The sequence below is a fragment of the Petromyzon marinus genome, chromosome 1 (assembly GCF_048934315.1).
Source record: "Petromyzon marinus isolate PM22_M1 ecotype Great Lakes invasive population chromosome 1, UKy_Petmar_22M1.pri1.0, whole genome shotgun sequence".
NCBI lineage: Eukaryota > Metazoa > Chordata > Hyperoartia > Petromyzontiformes > Petromyzontidae > Petromyzon > Petromyzon marinus.
In genome coordinates this window covers 21,817,189-21,829,628 of record NC_133667.1, presented here as the reverse complement: position 1 = coordinate 21,829,628, position 12,440 = coordinate 21,817,189, and the positions used below count along the sequence as shown (strand labels likewise).

General features: G+C 42.1%; 1 protein-coding gene across 1 annotated transcript in view; it reads left to right on the top strand.

The window, feature by feature from the left end:
* The window catches only part of LOC116956002 (occludin), a 53,517-nt gene that overhangs the window by 28,714 nt on the left and 12,363 nt on the right, over window positions 1-12,440 (top strand). Inside the window, exon 5 of the mRNA XM_032977433.2 lies at window positions 759-977. Coding sequence (XP_032833324.1) covers window positions 759-977 — 219 coding nt within the window. The remainder of the gene's footprint in view (window positions 1-758; window positions 978-12,440) is intronic.

The following is a 12,440-nucleotide window of genomic DNA, read 5'->3' as shown; positions in this document are numbered from 1 at the left end:
TTCCTTGTGCAGAAGCGAAATGCATGTTTATATGCACGTGTTGCAACTTCTTTATGCGTGGAGCTGTGGCGCAATCATTAGCGGCACTGTGCTATGAACTCCATTCTCATCAGTTTGATTCCTGGCCATGACTCACATAGTGGAGAGTGATATCCTAATCGGTCCTGAGCCCTTGCCACTCCTTTACAACCAACACTTCATTTACCAGTATGATGAAGTATGGTCAATCAACCCCCACAGCTAACACGGCGTGGGGGGGGGGCCTTCATCCAGCAGTGGATTGACAGTGCTTGACATTTACAAGTGATTATATATTTTACTTTAAGCGCAGAAGATCCCTGGTTTTGATCTTGCACGAAGTTCATGTTCCACCCTCGCACAAACCATGGCGGATGCAAATCCCTGATGTAAAATAAAAATGCTCCAGTGTGCGACTGTGTTCATCCACAACAGACCATACAACATATAATAACGCGATGCCTGATCCACATACGAAAGAGACTTGTTGAACTTCTTTCGCACCGTACTTAGCCAACATTGCTAATCGGAGGTGCCGGGGGAAGGACAACAATCGAAAACATGATACACTCTGCTGCTCCTGAGGAAGTTGTCTGGCCTGACCACCTGAATGTGAAATGTATACTTGTTGCTCTCTGCATCTACATCAGCCATACAAAAGAAGATGCTTTTTAAATGCACAATAATGTTTGGTTCTCGTGGTGGTGGTGGTGGTGGTGGTGGTCACGTGTGCTGCTTAGGGCTCCGTCTCACGCGGTCCCCCTGATGAACTCGCAGCCCTCCCGGCCTCTGAGCAGCGACTCGTCAGAGCCGCGCCAGCCCCCGAAGCGCCGGCCGCGGCGCAAGCGCAAGCCCAAAGCACAGCAGCACGACGGCGAGGAATCGTACTATGACACGGACTACACAACCGGCGCCGAGTCCTGCGAAGAGCTCGACGAGCAGGATGATGACCTGGAGAGGTAGGTGACCCCCCCCCCCCCCCCCATTATCCGCGTACCCACGTTTACGTCGTCATCCAGCTTTCGTGCCAGCGACTGTTATTTTAGTCCTCGTGTTAGTCTGGTTGACGACGACCTGTGGGATATCAGCCAAGTGTTTGGCCACGCCATTTAATCTAGTATTTTTTCCGAGAGTAGTCGATGTGAGTGGCCAAAAATATCGTCCACTCTTAGTCATTACTTGTTGGAATAATGGGCAAGACATTTTATTCCCCACCAATTAGATCAGGTCAGCCCATTAGTGAAGTTCATACTTGTTTATATAGATATAAATAAAATTACCATTTCTGTTATTCATTAGTCCACTGCTGTCTCTTGTAACATTACTACATTATTATCGTATCTTCATTCAGAGTCATTAATTTAATCTCATTAGTCTTTGGTGTGCAGGTCTTGGAGTAGTCATTATCATGCTTTGATGGTTATAGTCTACCCATAATCACCGTTGACCAAAATAGAAAACACTTTGTTGGGAAATATTTTAATCAATCACGAATTTCTCTCATGGAGTAAAAACGACTTGTGAGCTGGCCCTTGGAAATATCCCGAGTATAATTATCTCTGATAACTTTGACACCATCCAGGTTGTTGTGTGGAGCTCATATTCGCCATCAATTGGCATGCTTGTTATGGATTAGCCATAATTCCCAAAGTCGAATTCTATTCAGCAAGGGACATATCCTTATTTTATCAATGTCATATTTGCCAAGTAATGCCCTAACATATACATTTATGGATGATTTCACAAGAATTTCTCTGATTAAAACATTTTACGTGACAAGGTCCCTTAGGTTTTTTTCATTAATTGCTTACAAGGCCAAGACCATAAACGTCTTACCCTTCAGAACTTGGTTTAATCACAAGGTGGCTGTAATTCAGATTTGAAGCCAGGATCTCAGTTTTGCTGGCTATGTGCCCTGACCCCTGAGCCACCTGCTGGAACAGTAGCGTAGTGGTTTGTGCACTGCACTACGAATATGTGTTCGATTCCCAGCTACCTTCATTGGCGAGTGATATCTGAACCGGCTCTGGGGCACCCCTTGACCAATCTTCACTGACCAGCATTGTAATGTATGGTAAACAAAATCCCATGGCTTAGGGAGACCATCCAGTGGTGGATTAACAAATGGATGAAAATAATTAAATTATCTAACATTTCAGTGCCCTAAAACAATGCACCAGATCGGGTCCGTTCCTCATCCACCTCTGTCGACTACATGACTTTTATTGTAACACCACGTGACCCAGATGCAATACCTCAATCTTACGAAATCTCACTTGGTGAATGAACGGATCTTGCATCTGGCACTTCTAAAGACAAAAGTCGATTGAAACATCATTGGAAATTTGCAAGTGAATAAAAAAATATGACCAAATATATTCTAATTATATATTCTAAATGCACTGCATAATAAAAAAAAAGTGTAATCAGTAGCAAATAAAAATAATCACCGCAGTGGGTCAGTGGCAGGCCATGCTGGCTCATTGAATTGGCAAACATTAGCAATGAGGTGGACGAAAGAGCTGAAAGCAAGGGACATTGTGAGCTGTTCTTTGCACACTACACCTACATGTTTTGCGCCGTAGTTCGTTCGTTCTGTGATTGCCCGCATTCTGCACGCTGCAGACAGGCCGGCCGCCCTGTCCTCCCACATCTCTCGAACATGGGCAGTTCTGTGATTTGGGATGTACATTTCAGACACTTTAAAGATGTTGGTGATACTTGGTATAGTCATAGAATGGGTATATTATGCAAAGCAGTTAGGATTGTAATTCTGATAGAAATAATTAGTTCAACTTGATATTGATGAACTGCTCATGAAACAGCACGTTATCCGACATACTCAGGAAAACTGTCCTTTTTTTTGCCATGCTGGGATGGTGATGGTGCATTTACTTTTGTCTATTTGTAAAACCATTGACTTAGTCAATACATCAGCTGTATCTTCGAATCCCGTAGATATTTATCTTCAAATATCAACCCATGATTTTAAACCTTTCACTTTGAAGTTGCCTAATGTAGAGAAACACCTAATTGTGACAATATCGTGGCATTATGGGGTAAATAACATTTATTCTTAGCCAATTACAGGTTAGAAAACTACTTGATTTTTTGGACGATCACGAGCGGAAATATTCTACCCAACAGGCCAGTTAACTTGGAACTCGGGTTTTCCATTACACCTCATGTGAGTTTCAGCAGACCTTGGCACTCATTAACAGGGACAATACCCCCTAGATTATGGAAGTCTGAGTCCTGTAACATTCCCCTGTACACCCTAGAACAGGAATTGGCAACCAATATAATAAGAGCCAATTTTTTTCAAATTCGGTAAAAAATCATATTTAAAGAGCCGCAATGCATTTGAATAAATAACACCGTGAAGCAGACCTTAAACAGCCGCATACGGCCCCGCAGCCGCAGGTTGCTAACCCATAACCCTAGAGGGTGGACTGGTGAAGCACAAAGCTAGATATCACATGGCAGCCATCACACCGGCACCTTTATAAGCAAGTCCCTGGTAAAGCCACGAGCACAGGGCAGTGTTTTGTTTCGCCAACAGGTCAAAACTTGCAGTCCACAGGAATGTATGCGCAGCAACGCATAGTGTATACAAGTAGCCGTGACATATGCACTTCCAAACTAGGGCTGGCTCTGCCAACAGATAAAAGGCCTGCAGTCTTTCCAAAATGACCTCCATGATAAAAGACATGTCTTCAATAATGGCCATGACCCACACATCTCTAACCAAGTGCTGGCATTGCCAGATGGTAGATATATAGTCATCTTAGAATTAATGGTGCAACAGAGAGTGTGAACAGAGTAGTGTGCTATGATCTACGTACCCTTTGTATAAGTGCTGGCTTTATCGGGAGGCTTAGGACATAACACACCAACTATAATTATGGGCCCAGCACAATAACTACATGAACTCGTGGCCATGATATTCAGAACGTTTTTCGCGCAGTTAGCATTAAATGTGTAGAAACAAATGCCTCTGCGCCGGTAGGCATCTTATCGATTGATCTATTTAATTGGTTCTTAATGATAATTTTTTATTACCCTTTTATCTGGCAACAAAAATGACGCATTTTTTTACAAGGAGTCATGTTTGCATTGACCACAATACCTGCGGTCGGAATGCAAACAAAAAACATAACTCTGATAATGTATGCACTGTCCTTGAAATTGATTGGTCCACACCCGTGACAGCTTTCCTTTGAGCCTAGTCTCACATGGTGTTGGACCAGATGACGCCAAAAGGCGCACAACTCAAAGACAATGCACCATCAGAGTATGAGGGCTCGGGGTAAGCATTTACACCATTGGCAACAAAATTGACACCTTTTTTGTGTTTTGTTTGCATTCCGGCCGCAGGTATTGTGGTCAATGACTCCTTGTAAAAAAAAGGTGTCATTTTTGTTGCCAGATAAAAGGGTAAAAAAAAAATTATCATATTTTTGCTACTTGCAAAGTAGGTTACAATGGTGGTTCTTAATGCTCAGGATACATGTATGTAACAATTACTATGGTTTATTGTTATGCGTTGCTATTAGTTCACGTGACCCACTGCAGCCGCTAGAGGTGCTACATTCAACGTGTAAAAATAAATTGTGAAACGAATCATGATCCCAAATGTAAACAGTTTATTGAATTGCGAGGAGGCGAATCATTACATGCCTATGGCTTTGCCTTCAAAGTGAGGACCTGCAATGGAGGTCTCTTCAAAAGCTGCTCTTGTCCACATTTAGAAACATGCATTTCGATTATTTAGCTGTTATACCTTTCCACAAAATAAGCCACTTCGTTGACTCATCATTTTGTGGCCAGGCCGCTTCTGAAAAGGAAGCTAATAGTTGTGTGGGCTTTACCAGGTAAAATACAATAGTTTAGTTTTATCAGTATATATTTTTTTAGTGATTTGCTTACCTTTCCTATACTTTGCACTATCGTGTTTTTGTATTGTCGATGTAAGTTTCTGACCCGCCACTACTAGACATCCATGAAAAATAACATTTGCTTCGATAAGCACGGTTGGCTACGTACGGTGCGAAAGAAGTGTTCTACGTACAGTAAAACCTTGGATTGCGAGTAACTTGGTCTGCGAGTGTTTTGCAAAACGAGCAAAATTTTTAAATAAATATTAATTTGATAAACGAGCAAGGTCTTGCAATACGAGTAGTACGTATACGCTGTGTCTGCCGAGCATCACGTGATCACAACTGATATACGAGTGCTTTGATATACGAGTGCTTTGGATTACAAACACGTTTCTGGAACGAATTATGCTCGCAATTCAAGGTTTTATTTTACATACAAATATTCTGATTCTGTATATTCCCACTGCTGGGCAAATGCCTCCCCCATGTATGTACAGTACCTATATGAGTTCCATTACTTCCTTTCCTCATGTTATTTCCTGTTAGTGGCCTCCGAATTCTTAGATTTTATCCCGCCATCTCTTCCATTGTCTTCATCTGCTTCTTTTGCTTATCTCGCTATCCAGTTAATGTTTTCGCTCATCTCTGGTCTGTTGTGATGTAGCCTGCCCATTTCCACTTGATTTCCTTTTGCTTTAACGGCTGTGGCTCGCATGTGACGAGAGGCACAAGGAGGGAAGTGGATATTATTGGAGCTGATTACATTGCATGGGGGAAATCTCGCGGAAATGTTGGTAATGATTAGGAACTGTCAAATGCCCTATGGTGCCCTATACAGGCTGTTATATAGAATACAGTCAATAAACAGCAAGGCTGTTGGACAGTATCACTTGGTGCTATGAAGCCATTCGTCTTCAGATAGTCTAAATTATGAACATGTGTAGGAGTTTTCAATTTATGAATTTTAGAATTGAGCTTGATCCAGTACATTCTACGTAAACCAGACAACATCTGGTGGTATATTTAGAACTACTGATCAGAGCTTCTGGAACTTGTCAAACGATGCAGTTCTGCAAGCAGAGTTAATATTGCCGCTTTACCTTGGTGATTCCATGTAGGAAAGTGTCCAGAAGATTATATGTTTATGTAGATAAATTAGAGATTGTGATGCTGCAAAAAAATGTGAGTACTGTGCCGTAGGTCTGTAACGATTTGCCCCCATCCAAATACAATGAATGGTCATGTTTTGGGGTTGCGATTCACTTCAACAATCTATTTTTTTACTTTGTGGTACATTAAAGCCCCTTCATTGGCCGGAGAGGTAATATGACCAAAACAATATACTCAGTGTACAAATTGAAAATTACATATACTTACCCTCGATTCAATGCATATATGTATCTTGAGCATAATACATTTAATTTTGTGCATCATTGAAGGCCTACTAATTGTATTCAGATTTTATTTATTTTGGCAGGAAGGGTCCAATACACTGATATCCATTTTGAAACTCGAGAGATGTCGGGTATGGAACATTCTGGGTTACTAAAATGAACTATCATTTTTCCGAGAATGTGGATTGATAGAATAACGTAATGCACATTCACCTTCCTTAATGTAACCCGAGGTCATTATTGTTAATTTACAAGGGAGATGCAGACACAATACAATTGCCCCTGATGGGGCTAAGAGAGCATTGGATTCTGACTGTAGGGTCTCAGAGGCCATTCCTTAGAGCATGCCCCCCCGCTTGCTAGAGCCCTCTTCCGTGCGCAGTAACACAACGATGCGGTGCACGCAACTGAAACGTGCCCTGCAAAAAGATTGGGACAGTTTTGCTGATGGTGTAGGGTGTTGTACGCCACTCTTTTAGTGGTATCCTCTGCATGAGGTGCCACTAAGATGGGGGTTATATTTGACCATCCGTATGGAAGTACGGTAAAATTACATCCACAACCTGCTTGGAATTGGGTGGGGGGGGGGAGACCCTTATCCAGCAGTTGATTGACAAAGCGCTGTATATGTTACATGTGCAATGTTCGTTCTAAAGGATGGGGCAGACATGGAGCTCAGGTAAGCACCATTCATCTTTATGCATTTATATTCCCACATGAACAATTGAATCATGCTAAATGTATTTTTCATCATGCAATAATTACATTGTTTTATTGTAAAAAAATATATTCAATGTTGAAAATAACAAGTAAATTGTTTGTCCAGCTAAATTTGAAAAACACATGTTTTTTTGTGTTAAACACACGAATTTTACCTAACCTTCACTGATGGCAGCAGACATTGGCCTGACACCAACTAACCCCCTGACCTCTCCTCTGTTTTGTCACAAAGTTTACCTTGCGCTGTTGCGCTTTGTTACTCTTCCTGTCCTCCACCTTGCTAGCTGCTCTTTCCCAGTTCCGTCAATGCCACCACCCACCCCAAGCACTGTCGTTCCTCAGCCTTTATTGTCAGCTATTTGCCAAAAAAGGAACCATCTTCCTATTCACAGTGGGGGGGGGGGTTTCTCCTGAATCCAGTGCGATTTAGATGAGGATTGCACTTATTCAGACTTCTGCAGTTTGAAGACCATTCCCATGAACAATATTGGAAGCCATCTCTACGTACATTTCCATCTTATATCGATGGCAGAGTATTGCGTTGAAGACCTTCCTGGAGCTAAGAATTTCTGATGTCTCAACCAAGATTAGCAAACGTGCCCTTTGTCCGTAATTACTTAGATTCTCCAAATGAATAGCTGTGGGCAGTATGTTAAGATAAGCACGACACATTTAATCGAGTACAGAGCCATCTTTGCTCCCCCCCCCCCACACCTCCGATGAGCACAGTTGGCTACGTACTGTGCGAAAGACGTTCTACGTGCATATATCTTAACCCACTCAGTATTTTACCTGCAGTGAATTGTTAGCCAGACATTTGTCCAGCCAGAGAATGGGATTGTATTTATGAAAAACTTAACAGTACTAATCTCCTGCATTTTTCTCGGTAACCTGCTTTTTTATGGCTTACACCAGTGGAAGGGTGATAGATGATATTTTTTTGGCAGTTGGTTACAGGATTGCAAATAGCACACTATCCTGTGGGGAATACTCCCAAATATATATATAAAAAAACTCTATAGAGTTGGGGTGAGTCATATTGTGAGAAGGTGAACCACGTACCTTTTACCCATATTATTAATCAGGGGCATAAGGGTTCTTCTGGCTCATCGGGTAAAACAGCTGTGCACCAGAAGGAGCACCTGCCACAAGACAAGTGTGATCTGTAACTACCAGGCATGCAATGATTGACCTACATGCCCAGTGACTCAATAAATTGTCACGATTTTGAGTCGCAGATCATTTTGGTCATTTATGCTTTTTGTCACTTCGATCTCGTTTGTGCAGCTTTCTCTCCCATTAATCTAAATATAACATCACATAATTTGCTTATAACGTACACAAATACCAAATGATCTTTGCACGCCCAAATCCTTAGTGAACATAGCTACGTGTTTTAACCAACGCATAGATTATTTTTTTAATTTAAAGCTTTCGTGACTGCAGGGATTCATATTCTTGGTTCTTTCGGTAAAGTCACCACGTAGAAGGGAAACAATAAAATAATAAAAATATAAAACAATAAAATTCTCACGACGTTTTGACTGCAACACAAGCAATTATCATCAGGTGTGAAAACCACATTTTCTTGCTGTGGTTTTCACACCTGATGATGATTGCTTGTGTTGCTGTGGTTTTCACACCTGATGATGATTGCTTGTGTTGCAGTCGAAACTTCGTGATAATTTTATTGTTTTATATTTTTATTATTTTATTGTTTCCCTTCTACGTGACTTTACCGAAAGAACCAAGAGCATAGATTATTGCCGAGTAAATCCTTGCTGAATTCATTTATTTTCACCCACTGCGTAGAAATTAGCTCTGGTGTGTGGGCTCCACAGTAAGGAAAAAATCCTTGCATGAGTGATGCTGACACGGAGTTTTTTTTTGCTTTACCTTCATAAAAACTTGTTTCTTCTCGGTGTCAACATCACTTCCACAGCCCAACCCTCGTCTCCTCTGCCGAGGCTGATAATGTTCTGTGTGGGTGCGTCAGTGCATGCATGAGCATGTTTATCTTTTGAGGAAAGATGCTGTCACGACTGCCTTTCCACCGAGAGTCTGAGCGATTCTTTGGGCCCTTTGGGAGAAACAGCCTGTCCCCTCCTAGACTCTGAGGTGCAGGTGGAACATTACCACCCGTGGAGAGTGTATGCGACATGATTGAACGCCAGATATTGCACTTATACGACACATTTGTATTTTTAGTTCAAAATACATGACTCCCCGGGGGTATGACATTTACACGTAATGGAAATGAGTAGGCGTGTGATGGCATGCACTAATTCACACCCTCAAGGCGCCCAATGATTGGATGAATTTTCATGATTCTAGGTGATGATTTGGTTCCTGTTTGTCTTAAAAAGAATTGTTCAAATTTCTGCAGTTTTGTCCGTGCCATTATCCTGCTTATAACCTCGGCATGTAATGTATACAAATGGTAAATATTCCATTGTTACACAGTTTGTAAATGGAAGCGATGGTTTGTTTGATGAATCCCTGCATTGTGAGTTGAGAAGAACTTCCATGTTTGGGATATCGATGAGTGTAATTAATATCCAGTACTAATTATGTACGGATGTGTAGAAAATTAAGCCATTGCAATAAGTGTGGAAGCATTGTTTTTCTTTTGACAAGTTGATTGTATTTTATGCTATTTTATGTGTAAAGTGGTATTGTGTATATCTTTAATGTTAGTGTATTACTGCATATCCCTGTAATGTTATTGACGGAGTGGTAGCTTAGCGCTACGAGTTTGATTCCTGCTTGCGTGCTTCAACGTCAGTGACGATCATCTGAACCGGTCATGGGCTTCCCCTTGGTCGACTCGGCCTCAATTGAGTACCTGTTGTGATTTGTAAACATTGCCACAAAGGAGATAAAGGTGGCCAGCCCGTGGTGTTTGCCACCCCCTTGTGTGCCGTGCCGGCCTTTATAGGTGCTCGCCAACAGCACTTCCCCCAAACGTCTGGTGTGGCTACAGTGAGGGAAAAAAGTATTTGATACCCTGCTGATTTTGTACGTTTGCCCACTGACAAATAAATGATCAGTCTATCATTTTAACGGTAAGTTTTTTTTAACAGTGAGAGACAGAATAACAACAGGAAAATCCAAGAAAACGCATGTCAAAAATTTTATGAATTGATTTGCATTTTAATGAGGGAAATCAGTATTTGACCCCCTCTCAATCAGATTTCTGGCTCCCAGGTGTCTTTTATACAGGTAACGAGCTGAGATTAGGAGCACACTCTTAAAGGGGGTGATCCTAATCTCAGCTTGTTACCTGTATAAAAGACACCTGTCCACAGAAGCAATCAATCAATCAGATTCCAAACTCTCCACCATGGCCAAGACCAAAGAGCTCTCCAAGGATGTCAGGGACAAGATTGTAGACCTACACAAGGCTGGAATGGGCTACAAGACCATTGGCAAGCAGCTTGGTGAGAAGGTGACAACAGTTGGTGCGATTATTCGCAATTAAAAGAAACACAAAAGAACTGTCAATCTCCCTCGGCCCGGGGCTCCATGCAAGATCTCACCTCGTGGAGTTGCAATGATCATGAGAACGGTGAGGAATCAGCCCAGAACTACACGGGAGGATCTTGTCAATTAGCTCAAGGCAGCTGGGACCATAGTCGCCAATAAAACAATTGGTACCACACTATGCCGTGAAGGACTGAAATGCTGCAGTGCCCGCAAGGTCCCCCTGCTCAAGAAAGCACATATACATGCCCGTCTGAAGTTTGCCAATGAACATCTGAATGATTCCGACGACAACTGGGTGAAAGTGTTGTGGTCAGATGAGACCAAAATGGAGCTCTTTGGCATCAACTCAACTCGCCGTGTTTGGAGGAGGAGGAATGCTGCCTATGACCCCAAGAACACCATCCCCACCGTCAAACATGGAGGTGGAAACATTATGCTTTGGGGGTGTTTTTCTGCTCAGGGGACAGGACAACTTCACCGCATCAAAGGGACGATGGACGGGGCCATGCACCGTGAAATCTTGGGTGAGAACCTCCTTCCCTCAGCCAGGGCATTGAAAATCGGTCGTGGATTGGTATTCCAGCTTGACAATGACCCAAAACACACGACCAATGCAACAAAGGAGTGGCTCAAGAAGAAGCACATTAAGGTCCTGGAGTGGCCTAGCCAGTCTCCAGACCTTAATCCCATAGATAATCTGTGGAGGGAGCTGAAGGTTCGAGTTGCCAAACATCAGCCTCGAAACCTTGGAGAAGATCTGCAAAGGGGAGTGGGACAAAATCCCTCCTGAGATGTGTGCAAACCTGGTGGCCAACTACAAGAAACGTCTGATCTCTGTGATTACCAACAAGGGTTTTGCCACCAAGTACTAAGTCATGTTTTGCAGAGGGGTCAAATACTTATTTCCCTCATTAAAATGCAAATCAATTTATAACATTTTTGACATGCGTTTTTCTGGATTTTCCTGTTGTTATTCTGTCTCTCACTGTTAAAAAAAAACTTACCGTTAAAATGATAGACTGATCATTTCTTTGTCAGTGGGCAAACGTACAAAATCAGCAGGGGATCAAATACTTTTTCCCCTCACTGTATATGGGGGAGCTTTCTTACAATTATAGTTATGTGTTGAGGATCTCCATAATCATGAAACTCAAATATGGTGTATCAACCTAGTGTGCCTCGCTGATTATTGTTATGATAGATGTTCTGAGAGGTGCATGCTTATTTACACGTCCTCTGCAGTGGCGTTCATGTGAAAGGTCATACTGAACATTTTGTAATATCTATTGGTGTAGTTGTAAGTTGTATTGCTTTTAATCAGTGGTATTTCTTGAATGGGATAAAAGCAAGATTAATTGCTTCATATCACTTGTATTCCTATTAAAAAAATCCATTTCAAAAGAGGCAAATGTTAGTATTTTACCACTTTACAGAAGCGGAGGGTACGTATTAACATACATGCTTCCTTGATTTAGCTGTGTGATTGTAGTACAATGTGGATATGACCATTACCAGTGTACAGCATTTCCTGTGTTTTAAAATGACATGTATACAATAATAGGTACCTGACTATTTAGCTAATTCAACATAATTTTTCCTAGTCATTTTCTTTGTATACTTTTTCTAATTGCTTAAATCCTCCCATCTCCCAGCAATTTAAATGGGCACACCACAGTTGGTTGATCGGCAAAGTCCGCAAGTGGTGGAGTTAAAGTGTGTGTATGGCCCACCACTTCCAAAACGTTTGGCCGGCGTGCATGATTAGGCCAACATACCCTCGAGTGGGGCTCATTGTAGGACCATCTCGTGGAGGCCCTACTGCCAGCAGTGGCGTAGCAAGCAATTACAGCGCTGTACCTTTATCTTTACGTGTGCTTATAGTGAGCTGTAATCAGTGGTGGCCAGCTTTCTGACAGGCACAGCTATCAGATGCCGTACTCGA